General features: G+C 54.5%; 1 protein-coding gene across 3 annotated transcripts in view; it reads left to right on the top strand.

Annotated features, from left to right (window-relative positions):
- The window catches only part of CCDC88C (coiled-coil and HOOK domain protein 88C), a 117178-nt gene that overhangs the window by 69743 nt on the left and 28680 nt on the right, over nucleotides 1–18755 (top strand). For all 3 annotated transcript variants that reach the window (XM_019745153.3, XM_019745172.3, XM_019745162.3), the window contains 7 exons: nucleotides 3042–3188; nucleotides 3831–3975; nucleotides 7454–7638; nucleotides 12227–12364; nucleotides 13683–14753; nucleotides 16793–16920; nucleotides 17934–18075. In XM_019745153.3, coding sequence (XP_019600712.3) covers nucleotides 3042–3188; nucleotides 3831–3975; nucleotides 7454–7638; nucleotides 12227–12364; nucleotides 13683–14753; nucleotides 16793–16920; nucleotides 17934–18075 — 1956 coding nt within the window. The remainder of the gene's footprint in view (nucleotides 1–3041; nucleotides 3189–3830; nucleotides 3976–7453; nucleotides 7639–12226; nucleotides 12365–13682; nucleotides 14754–16792; nucleotides 16921–17933; nucleotides 18076–18755) is intronic.

Here is an 18755-nt window from a genome sequence, read left to right as displayed (position 1 = left end):
GAACACCTGATCTTCTGTTCCCACTTGGGACTTTGTGTTTCTTAATGATTGTACAAAGTTTAGACCGTATACTAAAGAGTCAGAGCAGGACAGAGCTGCTTTTGGTTTATGGTTCCGTCCTCCACACCTCCGGTCAGGTGAGGCCTTACAGGAGGGTCTTCTGTGAAGCTGAACTGACTGCGGCAGCGGGGTGAGCTGGGGAGTTCAGTGAGGGGCGATCTTCACTGAGTAGGAGGTCTGCCCGCCCGGAGCTGCATGACCCCATCTCCCTCCTCGGTGGACACAGCTGGGCTGGATACCTCAAACCGGCTGGGGGGTGGGTGGGTCCTGAGCACAGTGGGAAGGAGCCAGTTGCTTCCCGACGTCCCTCCACCCACCCCCCACCCCCCGCCGTGTTGGTGCTTGTTGGGGTCAGGACACACCCCTGGAAACAAGCATCTGCCTGTGTACAGATGCAGGCTCTGCATGTGCGGGACTGGGCAGTGCCTGACGGGGGGACGTGGTGGTGGTGATGGCAGCAGCCCACTGCCTGGGCCCCGGGGGCCGTGCCCAGAGTATTTCACGTGCGACATCACATCAGCCCTGTTGTGCCCACTGTAGGAGGGGGGATCCCCAATTGAGGGACATGCGCTCGCTTCGGGTCCTACAGTTAATCGTGCCTGTGGCGGGCCTGGGAGGGAGCCCGTCAGCCCACGTCACAGTAGCACATTAGCAGTGGTAGCTCCTGGGCCACTTGGGGACCAGCCGTCAGGCCTAGCCTGTGACTTCCTTAAATGCAGTCCCTCAGCTGTTCGCTGCGTTGAGTCAGGCCTTTAAATAGCCTCCCAGTTCAGCTGGGGTCAGGTCCACAGGGGGCAGGCTGGCTGTGGGCAGCTGCCCAAGGTGTGGAGCCGGGCTCCTCCGTCCAGGCTGCACCCTGGGCCAGCTTTAGGGCTCAGGCATGGCTTCTTGGGGTCTGGTCTCTCACTCCTGAGGTGGCAGGGTGTACAAGGCAAGTTAAGATATTTCTGTTGCCTAACATACAGTAGAGGTTGGTGCTTCCAGACAATTGAGACTTAACTTGAAAAGCAGCTAGAAATCGTCCTGTTCTGTGCTGTATTCTTCTTGTGGACACTCTTGTCCATCCCTGCCTGTCTCCAGTGTTTTCAGGGCCCCACCTCTGACTCCCCCTCATGGCGTGATTCAGCCAACAAGTGTCACTGAATACTTGTGTGAGGCCCGCAAGAGCAGAAGTAGAACAGTCTTGCCCTGTGCCTTCACGGTTTTGGGAAGGAGAGCAGACCAGCTCATGGTTGGCCTCCCACTGTGCCCAGTGCATTCTGGGAGCCCAAGCACCTGACTCAGTGGGCAGGACAGAGTGGTGTTGCAATCACTTCTCAGAGGGGGCAACTCAGGCTGGGTTTTGAAGGCTGAGTAGGAGTTGGTTGTAAAAATGAAAGGGCATCCTGTGCTATGGGAGCTCAGGGACTGAGAGTGTGTTCCCACTTACTGGTGGGTAACTGGCTGGAAGGCAAGGGGAGCATGGTGGTGGCACTGGCCACAGAAGGAGGGCCAGGCCTTCTTCCTGCTTGAAGCCCCTCTCTGTGCTCTGGTTTACATCGTTAATAGTAGTCTGGGCCTCTTACCCATGTGATGTCCTTAAGGATGGGTTGCAGGCAGCTGAGGACAGTGGAGAAAACACAGGTCTGGAGCTCTCTGGCCCAAGTTCAAGCCCCAGCTTCACCCACTGCTAACTTTGTGACGTTGGGCTCATTCCTTAAGTAAACCAGGTCAGCATCTTCATCTATAGGAAGGGACTGTCACTGCCTCCTTCTTGGGGCTGTTGTGAAGAGTGAACGAGGCAGGGACAGGGGTGCCTAGTGGAGGGCCAGCCACAAGGGGCTGGCGAAAGGCAGAGAGAGGGCACCCAGGTAAATCCAGAGTCTTAATGACTAAACCCTTCATAGCTGCCAGACTTTGATCAGAACCGTGTCCACTGCCTGGAATGTGCGTGGTTTCCCCTCTCCCAAGAATCTTGGATTCTGGCCCATTCAGGGAAAACAAACACGTGCTGGATGAGCAGGAGCTACCGGCCCCGCTCCAGTTGTCAGGACCCATGAGTGGGGCAGGGCTTGGAGAACTGACACACTCCCCTGTGTGTGTTCTCAAAGTGAAGGCATTCAGGGGAGACTCCATCCCCCCTGAGACAGTGAGTGGTCCTAGGAGTGCTCCGGGGGGAAAGAAACTAAGAAGCCCTTTAATCAGGAGGAGCAGAGAGGAGGTGAACAAGCTGAATGCCTCCCCCATGTGTGCTAGGCGCCTGGGACAGGAGTCAGAGTCCAAGGGACCCATGAGGGGGCCTGTGAGGGACCTGCCATTGCAGTCCATTCCCAGCACGTGCCTGACACACAGGAGGCCCATGGTCCTTATTTGTGGGGTTCACGTTTGCTTGTGATTTAACTGTCTAAAAGACTGTTCATTTCCAGGAAACTGCCAAGAACTGTTCTTCCAAGAGTACCTATGTGTATAAAATGTTCGAGCAGGAAATGTGTATTGAACAAAAGCTGGTCCCAATAGCCATTTTGTCCCATGACCCTGATCAGTGGCATGAATATTGAATTGAGAAGACTAGACTCAGCCCTTGGACCCGGGACAGACTCTTAGCCCCACCCCCTCGTTAAGGAAACGGGTATGCCCAGCAAAATCCCATGTCTGTCAGCAGAGTCCACTTGTCCAACAAAAGGGAGTTATAAGTGTCAAATACCATCGCACTGTGGCTGGCAGAGAGCTGACACCCACCGACAGTGTTTCCTTCCCGAATTTAAGTATTTTCTTGATTCCTGGATAGTTCTCTTCCCATAGAGAAAGCCCATTTGCCCTAGCCTAACGAAAAAGGTGCAGGTGCTAAAAAGTGGAGACAGAACTTCCCGCAGCAGCAGCAGCCTTATCCCTTGGTTGTTGGTTTCGGTCCAGATGCCTGGAGGAGCGTTGATCTTAGAACGCTGACGTCATGAACCGGGTGCCCTAATCTGATGGTTCTCATGTATGTTTTTGCTGACCAGGAGCTGAGAGAAGATAATATCATTTTAATTGAAACCAAGTCCATGCTGGAGGAACAGCTGACGGCTGCTCGGGCCCGGGGCGATAAAGTTCACGAGCTGGAGAAAGAGAACCTGCAGCTGAAATCTAAGCTTCACGACCTGGAATTGGTACTACAAGCTGTTGTCACCACATGTAAAACTGACTGGGGCAGTTTCAGGTGTATGTTGTGCCCTTGTCTGATTTTCAGCTGCAGGGTTTGATGCCGCTGCCGACACAGTGACTCGCTGACGGCCGAGAGTCGCTTGCTAAGCTCAGCAGGCTCACGTGGGCACCACTTATTTCCACAAGACAGATACTACAACTTGATGCTTTTCTGTATTGCTTTTCTGTAAGGATGTATGTGTGTGGGTGTCTGTTGCAAACAGGATCTTTGCTGGCGTTTGTGGTGTGGGTTGAACGTAATTCTGAGTCTCTACGGCCTTTGCAAGCCATGTTTGGCCTGTTGTTGTAGGGCGCTGTCATCACTACTTGCTTTAAAACCCTGCACCATGTGTCACTTTGTTCAGACACCACTCAGAGACCTCAGGTCGCTTTATCACCTAGGTCAGAGGGTCAGCATATCTTAGTGGTATAACTCTCACAGCTGGGCCCTGTGTTGGAGTCATTTCTGTGCAGCTGAGTTTTTTCAGACGTGAGCAGGCACATGGAGGTCCTTCATCCTGGGGGAATGCAGGCAGATGCACAGGGGGCGGGGCCTGTGCAGAGGGTGCACCAGCCGCTTCCTCACCCGCTCCCTCTTCCCGCACTAGGACCGCGACACAGACAAGAAGCGCATTGAAGAGCTGCTAGAAGAAAACATGGTGCTGGAGATCGCACAGAAGCAGAGCATGAATGAGTCCGCCCACCTGGGCTGGGAGCTGGAGCAGCTGTCCAAGAATGCAGACCTGTCGGACGGTACGCTGCCCCTTTGCCTGGGAGCCAGCCTGGCTGTGGCGTCTCCCTTACCCAGGGAGCTGAGCCCTTGGCTCTGAATCTTACATGTCAGTCCGTCCCCACTCCAAGTAAATAGGATTTCCTTCAAGGGCCTTTTGGAACTGTTTCCTCGCAGCTTTCCCCAAGGAGAACATGAGGGTTCTGGCAGCCTTGATGTCAGGACATGAAATACAAATTAAATGTTGCCAGGTTTCTCAGTTCCCATATGGACGGTCCGAGGAGCGTCCAGATTACAGCATGCTGACACCCAGAGGACATCTTAGACTTATCTATGGATGATTGAAAGCTCTAGATGGCAGGAGAGGTCCCCAGTGGCCACTAATCCCCACTATAAATGTACCCTGGGCATTATTTCCTGTGTTCGTTTGCATAATTGGGCAAGATGGATGCAGTCTGTTCTCTGTCTCCCTGGATGAGGGCTGCTAAGTGGCTGCTTCTCATGGGACCCAGACCTCTTCCTCTCCCTCCTGGGCCTGCACCCCTGCCCAGTACCCGAGATGAGGTGCAGTCAGCCAGGGGAAGGTGGGTGGGGCAGCCGTCAGCAGTGCAGCAGGAAGCCTCAGTGCCCAGCAAACAATAGCCAATTCCTGTGTTCAAAAATAGCACACGTGCACCTGAGAGAGCAAGTTACTGTTTGCTCATAACTTTACAGAGGCAGGAGGGCTTTGGGCTGGATTGGGGAGGCGGGGGAGGTTGCTTTTTCTTTTTTTTTTTTTTTTTACTTTTTTTTTTTTTTAATTTATTGGGGTGACAGTTGTTAGTAAAATTACATAGATTTCAGGTGTACAATTCTGTATTACATCATCTATAGATCCCGTTGTGTGTTCACCATCCAGAGTCAGTTCTCCTTCCATCACCATATATTCGATCCCCCTTACCCTCATCTCCCACCCCCCACCCCCCTTACCCTCTGGTAACCACTAAACTATTGTCTGTGTCTATGAGTTTCTGTTTCTCATTTGTTTGTCTTGTTCTTTTGTTGTTGTTGGTTTATATACCACATATCAGTGAAATCACATGGGAGGTTGCTTTTTCAATTCTGCTAAACATCCCTAAGCATAATGGAAAGACTGTTGAAAGCAACTGGATCTTCCTTCTCTTCAAGGGGTCCCATCAGTTTTGAACCTAAAATCGGTTCATTAAAATATCAATCTGTGTGAGAAGATAGTTCTGCCCGTGGTTTGGTGCCTGGGCACCGTGCTGGGGCACAGGGTGGGGGTCACAGGGATTCTTTGCTCTGGGAATTCAGGTCTGCCGGGGAGGACGCTGCCCCTTGGTGGAGCAGAGAAGTGGTGCAGGCTGTCTAGGACCGTCTCAGACCGTATTTCTGTTGGAGACCAGGGTTGGCTGACGGGGTTGGAAAGCCTCACTGATTTAGACCACTCAGTATAGTTTGTGAGCCCTTTCTGGTCAGTGACCATGATTTATTCTTGGTGTTCTCAATTCAGTGCTTAGTTGATAGCTAATGAGCGAAGCCTGAATGTACTTTTGCATGTATGGTGTGGGGGCTTCTTGAGTCAGAAAGACCTGGCTCCAAGTCCTGGCTCCTCTACTTGTTAGCTAGGTGACCTCTTTTAAACCTCAGTTTCCTTATCTGCAAAATGGGGGTAATGAAGCAGCCTCACAGGATTGCTGAGAGGAGACAGTGAAGCAGTGCACTGTGCCTGGCCCATGGGGTATAATAAAGAACAACTGTTTTTATTGCCCTTGTCTGATTAAAATACATCCCATTACTCTGGTTGTTTGGGGTGCTAATGAGCATAACACCCAGTAAAGAACCATCGGTTGGTTTCATAATAAACTGTTGTGTCATCATGATAGTCTCTGAGGCACTGGCTTTTACGGAAGAGGAAACGAGGCTTGTAATCAATTCCATTGTTTAACTTGGAGAACCTTCAGAATTATTCTCCATGAGTACAGAGTTTCAGTGTGAAATACTGAAAACGTCTGGAGGTGGATGGTGGTGATGGTTACAGAACAATGTGAATGTGTCTCATTCCCCAGAACTGTAAGGTTAAAATGGTAAACTCTATGTTATATATATTTCACCACAATTTTTTAATGTTATTTTTTAAATGAATGCCGATCCCAGGTTGTGAATTAGTGGAGTTTTATAGTTTCGGTTAGTGTCATTTGTAGCCGAGTCAGGACGGAGCCCTCCACGTGTTTTCGTATGTTGGCACCATGTGTGTATGTGTGTGTGTCGGTGCTGGGAGGGTCTGTCCACCCCACTGCTGCATGGCCTGTTGTCGCCTGAGGTCTTTAGGATGTTCTGGCTTCTTGGGTCTATACTGCTCTCCTTGGTGGGAGGTGAGAACTCAAAGCGGATGCAGACACCTTTCCGTCGTTTTGGTCATGCCGAGGAGCTGGACACACACATTTTGTTTCCAGCTTGATGTGCTTGCTATGAAAGCCATCCCCTCTACGTACCTCCAGCTCCTGGGGTGATGAACAAGAGGCAGATGGGGGCGCAGTCATATCAGCAATACATTATAACAAGGCTCCCATGGCTGAGCGTGTGGTACTGGTGGGGCGGGTGAGGGGGGCAACCCTGACCCCGTCTTTCGAGGGCTCTCACATACACTCATTTTTCCTCCTGAAAAAGCCCAGGACTTAATCTAAAGTCACGCACCTGCTTGTGGCTGGATGGGGCCAAGAAGCTCATTCCTCTCTCAGGGCTGTGCTCCCTTCTCTGTCTGCTATTCCAGCTGTTTAAAAGCAAAGTAGATAATCTGCCTTTTTCTTCTTTAGCCTACAGTTTTATCTCACTTGGAGCTTTTAAAGCAATTTTCATACACTGTCTCATTCTTTTTTCAATAAATTGTAAGATTAGAAAATGAAATCTCTGTGCAAAGGATGGCAAGCACTGGCTGTACATGCCCCGTAGCCTCTCCCATCTTGGCAGAATAACTAGCTGATATCCCAGCTGAGCCACCCAGTTCCCACTGTTCTCAGAGCTGGCCCAGAAAATGTCCCCTATTTGCCATCTCTGTTATTCTCTAAAATTCTTGACTTGTACGGTCAGGCTGGCAGCTTGGTTAAAAAAAAGAAAAGGTTCTAGCAGTTACACAGTTTTTAACTTTTGTGTTGGCTTTTCTACCATCACCAGCTTTCTTCTTAAGCTCTGGGTTGCTCCCTTTACAGACCCCACCAGAGCCATCATAGGGGCCCTAAGTGCCTGAGGGACCCTCGGGCACTAACAGCAACAACAGCACCCCGTGAAATAGGGAGGGCCCCCCGCTGACCCATGGGAGTCCTTCCTAGGCCCCTCAAACATGGGCTCGGGGCTGGTGGCCGGGTCGGGGCCGGGGGCAGAGAGTGGACACGAGGCGGGTGGCCCTGTCAGGGCCGGGGACAGAGAGTGGACGCGGGGCGGGTGGGGGCAGAGTGGAGGTGGAGACCCCTGGGCCCTGGGCTCTGACCCGACTTGGTGCTTCAGCCTCCAGGAAGTCATTTGTGTTTGAGCTGAATGAATGCGCCTCCAGCCGCATCCTGAAGCTGGAGAAGGAGAACCAGAGCCTGCAGAGCGCCATCCAGGGGCTGCGGGACGCGGCGCTGGCGCTGGAGGAGAACAGCCTCAAGTGCGGGGAGCTGGAGAAGGAGAACCAGCAGCTCAGCAAGAAGGTAGCCCTGGCCGAGGGTGGGTGTCCTCCCCCTGCCCCACTGGGACCTGCAGCCGAGTAGGTGGCCAGGGGGAGCATGTGGGTGTCGCTGAGGACGCACAGCTGGGAGAAAGGCAGGACCCAGTGCAGCTGCGGTTACAATAGTGGGACAAGAGTACCATCAAGTGTCACAGGGCAGCATGACGTGTCCCTGTGCCGGTGCCTTGAGTCTGTGACTCGGACACCATTCACCTCTGTGTGCCTTGTTTTCTTCATCTGTAAAATGGGGTTAATGACGTACCCACCTAGTAGGTGTCATAGGATCGTTTGAGTTAGTGTAGGTAAAGGGTCCGGCACGTGGTAAGTGCTTAATGAAGAGAGAGCAGTGCAGGGTTAGCAAGCATAGGGTGGGGCTTGGGGCGAGAAGCGTCATGTAAGACACGCACACGTGTGTGCACGCATGCACACGTAGGACCACTGGAGGTAAAACGAGCAGTGCTCACTCCTTCCTCTTGGGTTATGGGATGGGGAAGAAGAGATGGCTGCACTGCGTTTGCCTTTCAGGTCAACTCCTGGTCTTGTCAGTAGCACAGCAGAACCCGGGTATCTGGGAGGGCAGACAGAGGCTTACAAACCAGTCTTCGTCCTAAGTTACGAGGACCCCCGTTCACATGGAGGGGCTCAGTCTCAGGTGCAAGAAGGGTTGTCGAGAGGCTAGGGATTGCTTCCGTGTCCTGGTCATTCTGGGGCAGAGGGCATCAGTCCACAGAGCCACACGGCAGCCGGCACAGTCGCAGGGTGGGCTGTGAGCACACCTCGACCAGTGGTCAGAGTCCATCTGAGGGCGAGGGCAGGAGCATTCTCACTTGCGGAGCACCACGCAGGACTGGTGCTTTCGCTGTCTGGGTGTCTGTCCTGCCCTGCCCATGTGTTCTGGCAGCGTCGTTTGCTAACTGGCCGTGGGAGGGACGTGGCTGTAGGCAGGAGACAGGCTGGTCTCGGCTCTGCTGGTCCTTTATCTCTGGGTGAGGCTTGGGACAGCCCCCTCCTGTGAAATGGCTTCTCCTGTCCCCCATGGGACCTCCCAGGCTGGGCCACTCACTCACTCTTGTCCCCTTGAGGCATTGTGTGTCTTGCAGCTGGTTAGCCGCCAAATAGTTTGTCCTTTGTTTGTGGGACAATAGAAAACCCCGTCTCATGCATGTCTCTGGAGGCAGAGTAGCATGGGGAAAGCGACTAGACGGTTTGGGTTTTTAGGTTCACATGGGCCTGGCACAGGAAATGTCTTTATAAACCTCAGCCAAGATAAAAAAGAATTGACCTTTAGAAAGATGAGAGCTGCCGACTCTGCGGGTCCTCATGGGTCTGCTGCAGAAAGCCTGCAATGGAACCTCTCTGGCCCGGCTCCCGGCAGGCCTCAGAGACGGCCGATGACGCTTCTCTCCGCCCTCGTGGTCCACCCCAGCTCCTCCTGTACACAAACAGGACTGGCGGTGGGTGCCGCCTACCTGGTATGACTCCTTAGCCCCCATCTCGGGTCCCACCCTCCTGCTTCCTTTCTGGATCGGTTCCCTGGTAGTACCCCAGCCCTCTCCTGCCACTGCCCTCGGGAGACAGGTCTTGGCAGAGTCCCTGATACAAGGGAGATGCTGCAGTTCCCAGAGCAGAGCTGTCCTGTGTTGGTGCCCAGAGCCTTGGGAAGGCGGCCCCTCTGCCTGCCGAGCGCTTCCCCTCCTCTCTTGCCAGCCTGCCTGGGGCCTGGCTGGGTCTTCCTGGCCCAGCGGAGCCTGGCACATGACGGGTATTTCCTAACATTGGATGGATGGTGGGTCTCGGCCACCAGCTGAGCACCACAGTGTTGGGGCACGGCCCCAACACTGACCTTCCTGGAGCAAGGGTACACACAGCCTTGGGACAAGTTCAGACAACACAGCCACTCTGAGAGGTGTCTGAGAAGGAAACCAGGGTCAGCCAGGACACAGTGCCTGGAGGCCCAGGACCCCTATGCCAGCCTGGCTCTCCCACCTCCCCCAGCATAGCCCATGCTGCAAAGCTTATTCTGGTCTGAAATGTCTGTGGAAAGCATGGTTCCCCAAAGTTAGCATCCCTGCCTCTAACTCACAACAATTCTGTGGACCTTGGAGAAGGGGCCTCCCTCTCATGTCTGACTCTGTGTTGATGTCATAAGAGTTCATTCTTTGAGCCAAGAAGTAAAGAATCTTTATTGTCAGAGGAAGAGGGGCAACCCTTTTGGGGTGTCATCATGAGAGCAAGGACAACCCAGGGCCTGAGAGGCAGGTCCGTGCACCCACATGCTCTGGGGACCCCGAGACTCACACATGAGCTCTCAGCCCGAGCCCAGCAGTGCGAGAATGGGAAGGCCCTTGGGGCCAGAAGGTCTGCAGCCAGCTCACACCTCAGCCCAGGGAGCTTGCCCCGGGGCACTGGCCTTCTTCAGGGATGAGCAGGAGTGGGCGCTCTGGTTCCACAGCAAAAAGAACCAGAAAAGGAGAAAGATGGAAAGTGGGAGTTGACTAGGAGCGGTGGGTCGGACATGGGGAAATCGCATTTTCAGACTAGAAGCAACAAAGATCAGAAATGCAAAGGTTGGGAGAACATTCCTTTCTCTGGGAGAGAAGTGGCGACAAGGGTGAAGTATTAACAGTAGAGCGTGGGGTGGGGTGGGGTGAGCGGTGGGGCAGCGGACACACACCACCGGCCTCCACTGTGGGTGAGAGTAGGGCTGGGTCGGCCGGTGTGTGTCCCGGCTCTGCTTCATCCTCCCCGTGCGGCCTTGGGCAAATCCTTCGGCCACTCTGAGGCCGGTACCTTTCTCTCTGTGATGGTTAATAACACCTCATGGCCACTCTGTCAGGTGTAGGCACTGTCGTCAGAGGCTCCCTGCTGAGCCCCAGGCCTGTGCTAAGAAGTGGGGCAGAGATAAGGAAGGATGAGAAGGGTGCTCTCACTTTTGAGAAAGACGGACACATGGCCTGTTGTGGTGCGTTTTCCTGTCAGCCCTGGCTGGGTGATGCTCCCCCGTCCCAGGGTCCCTGTGTTGGGGCAGGGGGCTTGGTGCACTGACAGTATGATGAGAGAGCGCAAGTCTGAGCCCCGCTGGGCCTGACGCGCCCCACTAGTGAGGAGTAAGCTCGTCTGGCTGCTTCCTCCAGAGGAGGCTTGAGACAGCACACAGACCTGTGAGGCAGGAAGGCAGGGCAGCCCCTCACCTGGAGAGAAGTAAGCAGCGCAGGTGTTAGAGCAGTGACCCTTCTGGGATCTTTGTAAACCTACCTGTGCCAGGCCCAGCCCCGACGGGTGAGTAGAGCGGGCTCTCAGTCCTGGCTGCTCACTGGGCCCCTGGGCATCTCCGGGTCCTACCCCAGAGGTTCTCATTGGCGTCCTGAGGTCTGGGATCTTGCAAAGCTCTGAGAACCATCTGATCTTTGTTCTTAAAGATATATTGTTTAGAAAGTCACCCCAAACCAGCAGCATGAGGGGCACAAGTCAAACTGCAGATTCTTAGGCCCTGGCCCTGACCAACTGGGTCGGACGCTCTGAGGGCGGGTGGGGCCCAGGCTGGACTGCCACCTGCCAGGGGTATGCTGAGCACATCACACTGACAAGCTCACGACGATGCCGCCGCTGGCCCAGTGTCAGTTATGGAAACTCGCTCATGGCCACATTGTTAGCAGGGAGGAACCAGGCTGTGAACCCTTGTCCCTCTGTTACCAGAGTCGGTGCCTTTTTCCCAACTCCTGTCCCAGCTGACAATGAGTTCGGTGTCAGTGGGAAGGGACAGCTATAGCTGTGAAGCCCTTGCAACACAGACGACAGCATGGGCCTCGCTTGGGAACCAAATCTCAGGTCCCGGCCTGGACCTACTGAGTCTGAATCTGCGGTCATCGTGGTGTCTGGGTGTCTGAGCCGGCGGTCATCGCCGTGTCTGGGTGTTAGGCACAGAGTGTGAGAAGTGCTATCTAGATTGTTTCCGTTTAGGAAGGTTGGGCACTGGTGGATCCCAGCAGAAGAGCTTGGTGTTGGGGAGGTGACCGGGCAGTTGTCCAGGCAAGATGGAATGTGGTCTGGCCTGGGGGCAGCAGGGGTCTGGAGGGAGGAGCAGCATGGGGAAAGAGGACAGGACTTGGTGACAGATTTACTTGGAAGATGAGAGGCAGGAGAGACATAATCAGAAGAGCACTCTGAGCAGCTGGGTGAATAGGGGTGTCACCAACCAAGTGAAGTCCCTGCAGGGCATCCAGTGGTGGTGGCTGGTGGCCCCAGAGTGTGTGGTCTGACCCTCTGGAGAGTGGACACAGCCTGAGATGGAAGTGAGTGACCTGCGGGTGGTTGAGTTCACGGCAAAGGGGGTGAGGAGAGGTGGTCTGAGTGGGAGGCTGCCCTCTGGGTGCCCATGACCTTCCTCTCTACCCTGAGCTGGAAGTGCAAATCCTGGGCTAAGAGTTCACGGTCAAGGGTATGAGGGGTCACACAGAACAACGCCTGGGCGTTTTTCTTGGAAAAAGCCCTGTTTGGGTATTCTGTGGGGCTGACAGGTTTTCAGTTTGTGGCACTGACTTTTGTATGGGCTGGGTCTTTTGGCTCTGCAGATTGAAAAGCTGCAGACCCAGCTGGAGAGAGAGAAGCAGAGCAACCAGGATTTGGAGACCCTCAGTGAGGAGCTGATCAAAGAGAAAGAACAGCTACAGAGTGACATGGAGACCCTGAAGGCTGACAAAGCCAGGCAGGTAGGCACCTCCAGAGCAAATGCCTCTCCTGGACCCCCTGCCTACAAGAGGGAGAGGCCAGGATCATTGGTAATTTATCAGTGATACGTAGCTTACCAGTCACCTTGCTTAGCTATAGCTCAAACCAGTAATTCTCAACCAGCAGCAGGGGCATGGGGGCCAGATTTTGCCTCCCGGGTACGTTGGCAGTCCTGTTTCTGATTGTCATGAGTTGGCAAAGGAGAGAGAAGGTGCTCCTGGCATGTGGTAGCTGGAGGCCAGGGATGCTGCTAAATGTCCAGCAGTGCACAGGACGGCCCCGCAGGACACAGAATGATCCAGCTCCCGATGTCCAGTGTCCCTCGGGGAACTCTGGCAAACCTCCAGGGTTTATCCGCCTCACACTTCAAGGGCAGACAGTCCAGTGCTGGGGCAGTGGCTCAGTGAGGCCAGGCAGGAGCCAGGCTTCTCTCTTCCTGTTCTGCCCGTCTCAGCAGAGGCTGCTGCACGTCCCCAAGGAATGGGCAGGAAGGAGGTGGGGGTGAAGGGCAGAGGGAAGGCCTCTCCAGGACCCTCTGTCGACACCTCCTTGACCAGACCTGAAGCATGGCTACCCATAGCTGCAAGGGAGGCTGGGTATCAAGTATTTGGGTTTTTCAGCCTCTCTAGACGGACAGAAAAGGGGGGGGTGGGATGGTGCTATGTGTGGTGAAAAGACAGGGGGTCCCCCACCCAGATGTGGCTTACAGTTTGTAGGACAGAATGACAGGTGACAAGGAAGGTGATTTCAGACGTGTGCTGCTGAGGAAATAAACGTGATGCCCAATGAGCGAGCCCTGCTAGGTGCAGGGCATTTAGAGTCGTGGTGCAGGGAGGCCTGCAGGATGCGAAGGAGGCAGAGATGCTGAAGGCCGAGGGGTAGAGGGTGGTGAGTCTTTAAGGCAGAGGGACGGTCCCGTGCAGTGTCTATAGGCAGAGAGTAGCATAAGGAGAGGCCACAGAGGTGGATGGTCAGCGTGTGGGCTCCTGCCCACCAGGATGAAAAGTACCAAGGGAAACCACTTTCATTGTTTCAGGTAAGCGCGGGAGATGTGGTTTACGTTTCTGCGTCATCCTGGCTACTAGGGATGTGTCTGGGCTTGAGCTGTCTCAGTAGGGGATCTCCATGCCCTGCCCCTTGGGTCCATATCAGGCCTCTGGGCAACGTTAGGATTTCCATTGGGTGCCCAGTGGGATGGGCTTTGAGGACCTACACTTTAGTCCTCTAGTTTGGACCCAAATCGCTGAGATACCTCCATGCGGCCGCCTGTGACGTTCCCGTTGTTGTTTTTTCCCTCAGATCAAGGATCTTGAGCAAGAAAAGGATCATCTCAACCAAGTTGTGTGGTCGCTGCGGGAGAGGTCGCAGGTGAGCAGCGAGGCCCGCGCGAAGGACATTGAGAAGGAGAACAAAGTCCTCCACCAGACGGTGACGGAGACCAGCAGCAAGCTCAGCAAGCTGGAGTTTGAGAAGCAGCAGCTGCACAGGGACCTGGAGCAGGTGAGGGAGAAGGTGGCGCGGGTGGAGGAGCTGGAGCAGGAGCTGCACCGGCGGGAGAAGGAGAATGAGACGCTGGCCACGGAGGTCTCCTCCCTGAAGGCGGCCACCGCGAAGGCGGACGCCATGGAGCGTGAGAGCCGCGGCCTGACGCTGGAGAACCGGACGCTGAGGAAGTCGCTGGACACCCTGCAGAATGTGTCGGTGCAGCTCGAGGGGCTGGAGCGAGCCAACAAGCAGCTGGGCGAGGAGAACCTGGAGCTGCGTGGGATGGTGGAGACCATGCGCTTCGCCGGCACCAAGATGGCGCAGATCGAGAGGGAGAACCAGGAGCTGGAGCGGGAGAAAGAGGAGCTCAGGCAAAGCGTGGAGCTGCTGAAGGCCCTGAGCAAGAAGTCGGAGCGCCTGGAGCTCAGCTACCAGAGCGTGAGCTCCGAGAACCTCCGGCTGCAGCAGACCCTGGAGAGCAGCAGCCAGAAGGCACAGGCGCTGGAGCGCGAGCTCGGCGAGCGGGAGGCAGAGCACCGGGCCCTGCAGCGCGACCTGGAGGCCCTCCGGCTCACCAACCAGCAGCTGGAGACGGCCGAGAAGGACAAGAAGGCCCTGGAGCAGGAGGTGGCCCAGCTGGAGAAAGACAGGAAGCTGCTGGAAAAGGAGGTGAAGCGGCTGTGGCAGCAGGTGGAGCTCAAGGACGCCGTCTTGGACGACAGCACCGCCAAGCTGTCTGCCGCCGAGAAGGAGAGCCGGGCCCTGGACAGGGAGCTGGCCCGCTGCAGGGACGCGGCCACCAAGCTGAAGGAGCTCGAGAAGGACAACAGGGACCTCACCAAGCAAGTCACCATGCACACGAGGACACTGACGACCCTGAGAGAGGTGAGCAGGGGGCGGCCCCTCCGAGGGGACCCGTGGGGCGGGCGTGTCTGCCCAGAGCAGCACGGGCGTGTCGAGAGGGCTGTGCTTCCAGAACAGGAGGGGACTGTGCCCATCCTTACATGATTTCCCTGATTCTAAACAGGAGGTTGCCTGAAGGTGTGAAGAACCAAGTGAAAATCCCCTGTTCCCCTTGCGCTGCCCAGAGAGAACTTGCACTGCTAGTAGTGTGGCTTATTTTATTTTGTCATTTCCTCTGTGCATGTGTGTGTACACGTGCGCGCACACGCACACACACACACACACACTCTCACACACGCACACACACACGCACACACACACACACACACTCACACACGCACACACACACTTTCTACATCCTAACCCTGTTCTGGGTGTTACTTGTGTGCGTTTTCTCCTTCTATTAAATAGGTTTCAGGACACAATCTCTGATGACTACAAGGTACTGATCCAGTCGATTTACTGTGGCTATTTTTTGGACATTTAGTTTGTTTCCAGTCCCCCCCCCACTGTTGTCAGTGACACTGGACATCCTTGCACATGGACACCTTCACAGATGTGTCAGTTTTCTTAGGATCTATTCCGAGAAGTAGAATTTCAGGCTCAAGGGGCATGAACATTTTATAGTTTCTCGATAAGTCCGCATTCTACTTTTCGCTGGCACTTTTTGCACGGGTCCTCTGTGCATTCGTCCCCTGTGCTATGGTGAATAACTGCCCTGATAAACGAGTTCAGCATCTGACTGACCCAACACAGAAATCGAGTCTCTCGCATGTAGGTGGTCAGTGTGGCTGTTCCCAGGTGGACGTTAAGTACAGTGTCTCGGGCACCAGGGGCTTCTCCCTCCTGTGGCTCGTCCGTCCCATAGTGGAGCCCCTGCAGTCGGCAGGTGGATGAGGAAGAGAGTGAGTGAGAAGGAACACACTTCAGTCGGTCACACTAGCTGGAAGAAAGGGAAACACACGTGAACACAGAGGTCTCTGTGTTCAGAAAGGAGTGCAGGCCGATAGTGTGCTGGGGGAGAGAGAGAAAACACAAACACAGCGCACAGTCCCTGCCCCTGTAAGCGTGGGTCAGGTCACGCCCCAATAGAGGCCGACCCCAGAGCTGCAGTGGCTTCCCACAGCAAGGCTTACGTCTCTCACACAAGAATCCAGGTGACTCTCCTGGGGCCTGTCCTCTGTGCTGTGACTCAGCCGTCCAGGCTGCTTTGATTTACGGCTCCACCATCTCAACATGAGGTTTGGGCGGTTGCTGTCACAGGCGAGAGGCAGCTGGAAGGTCACACTCCAGCTCTTCTGTGCTGTACTCAGGAAGTGACCACACGTCAGTTGCACACCCAGCTCATTGGTCACAGCTGGTCACCTGGCTTCACCCAACGGCCGGGTGGCTGGGAAACCTGCAGGCAGCAGACTGCAGTGTTTGGCGAGCCCACTCTCTCACTGCTCTTCCAGGCCTTGGGACTTGGTGGGGGGAGGCCTGCGCGCCAGCAGCTGTGACACCAGCCAGGAAATGGCAGCAACCTGGAGAGCTACTGATTGGGGTGGAAGTAAAGTGGGTCAACACCACTTTTGAAAAGTAAATCAAAACCAGGATGTAAAATGAAATCTTTCTCCTTTTCATACTTCTTTTCCGTGTTCCAAATTCTCTGCCCTGAGCGTTTAACTACATTACCGTGTAGAGCAGGCAATCATGAAGAATGCAGGCCTGCTACCCAGAGGTCAACACAATGGTGTTTCAAACGCATGTTTGGGTGTGTTTGGAACACACACGATCCATCCTGACGAGTAGGTCTGGGCGTCTACCACGCCAGGGGCCCGGAAACCTGTGCTCATCCCTTCTCGTTGGAAGACATCCCTGGGGTTCACCCATCCCCATCAAACCTCCTGCTCAGTGCTCGCGACCTGAGCAGCCATGACTGGGGAGGACAGTTGCTCATCCTGGGAAGGGCCTGCGCCCGGCACCCCCTGCCGTTTCTGCTGGGTGCCCGTCCCACGCTTGTCCTCTTGCTGTCCTTACAGGACCTGGTGCTGGAGAAACTGAAGAACCAGCAGCTGACCAGTGAGCTGGACAAACTGAGCCAGGAGCTGGAGAAGGTCGGCTTCCACAAGGAGCTGCTGTTGCAGGACGACGACAACAAGAGCGACGTGTGAGGACCCCTCCCCTGTGGCCCACACACCGTTACGGCTCACACCACGTCCCACGTGCTCCACGCCTCAGCTCCACCTCCGTGTGGACTCCTCTCAGCTGAGGGCGTGTCCTTCGTATTCCAGGTCTTCCCGGAGGCTCCCAAGGGAGAGCGGAAGGAAAATCTTTCGTCCAACAAAAAGGCTTCTTAATTTTGTAAAAATAGACTTTATTTTAGAGTTTTAGGTTCACAGCAAAATTGAGGGATAGGTACAGACATTTCCCATATACCCTCTGCCCCCCGCCACGTGCGTGGCCTCCCCCACTGTCAGCATTCCCCACAGGAGGTACCTGTGTTACAATCAGTGAACCTCACACGCCGTCGGCACCCAAAGTGCGTAGTTTGTGTTACAGTTCACTCTTGCTGTTGCACATCCTGTGGGTTTGGACACGTGTAATGACGTGTGTCCATCATTATAGTATCAGAATATTTTCACTGCCCTGAAAGTTCTCTGTTATTTATCTCTCTCGCCCTAACCCCAGCCCTTTATTTATTTTAACTGTTGCAGACTTGGCCTGCAATGCTTTGTTAAATGACCTTGTTTTTCAAGGTATCCAGCATCTTAGACTTTTCCTGGAGTTGTACCCGACTAGATCCACATGCTGGATAACGGGATGGCCGTGTGGTGCAGTGTGACTTCCCACTCACCTAGCACTGTGACCTTGGGCACATTGCCTACCTTCTCTGAGCCTCAGTTCTCCCATCTGTGAAGGGGCCCTGGCAATGCCTCCGTAAGACAATGGCTATAAAAATACCCCAGGGACTCTTCCTTTGTACGTGTCACAAGCACATTGTCCTGGGAAGGACTCTGAACGGATGGCTTTTGGCTCCTGTAGTTCTGGGCCAAAAGCTGCCAGCTGCCAGGTGCTGAAGGAAACCAGCTTAAAGGGGGGAAGGATGTGTGGCAGCTGGGAGACTGGGAGCCTGTGGGTGGAAAAGGCCGACAAATAATACTTTATATCTGTAATTTTCAGAAAATACAAGATTTTGGAAGGCAGGAATGAGTCAGTATTAAAAACGACACTGGCCATGAAAGAAGAAAAGATTGTGTTCTTAGAAGCACAGATGGAAGAGAAAGCCAGTCTGAATCACCAGTTACAGAACGAGCTCCAGGTGGTAAGCGCTGGCCCATTAGGGATGAGCTTTGGGTCCCTGCCTCGCCGTTTCCAGCCCCTCACCTGGGTAGCAGAGGGACAGCCTGGATGCCCAGTTCCTGGAGCAGCCATGCATGAGCTGTTGGGTTCTGAGGGAGCTACACGTGGACAGAGCCAGAGAGTGAATCGGAGGTCTTGGGGGGAGAGACGACAGCAGCTCAGAGCAGCACCGCATCTACTAGGCGAGATCTGGGGACACTGATTACCCACATGGCATTGTGGGCATCAGGACCAAACAGGCCTGCAGAGCCTCGCTAGCCCCTCAGGTGGGACAGACACAGGTGCATAGGGGTCGTGTAAGGTCAGTGCGTACACACGCTCTCCACGTGCTTGCATACAGGCGCTCCCCACACACGTGCACACAGGTACTCTTCCATCCATGCCTCCTTTCTGAACCCTTGGCACATTTCTTGGCTGTGGACTGGATAAGGAATCTAGAGCGAAGCAGTTCCAGAGCTGGAAGGGGCTTTATAATATCACCTGGTCCATATTTCCCGGGTTCACCTCTATTTTATGGAGCAGCCAGCTGAGGCTCAGGAAAGTGAGAAGACTTGCCGCTGTCACGTGGCTAAAGTTGGGGCTGAGGCAGGACTGGGTCCCAGGCCACTGACCTTTGTGTCATTTCTGGAAAGAGGGAGAAAC

The sequence above is a fragment of the Rhinolophus sinicus genome, chromosome 3 (assembly GCF_057876585.1).
Source record: "Rhinolophus sinicus isolate RSI-liver-muscle chromosome 3, RSI-T2T, whole genome shotgun sequence".
NCBI classification, from domain to species: Eukaryota; Metazoa; Chordata; class Mammalia; order Chiroptera; family Rhinolophidae; genus Rhinolophus; species Rhinolophus sinicus.
Note: the sequence above shows the minus strand (reverse complement) of the source record. Positions and strands in the feature narration are given on the sequence as shown.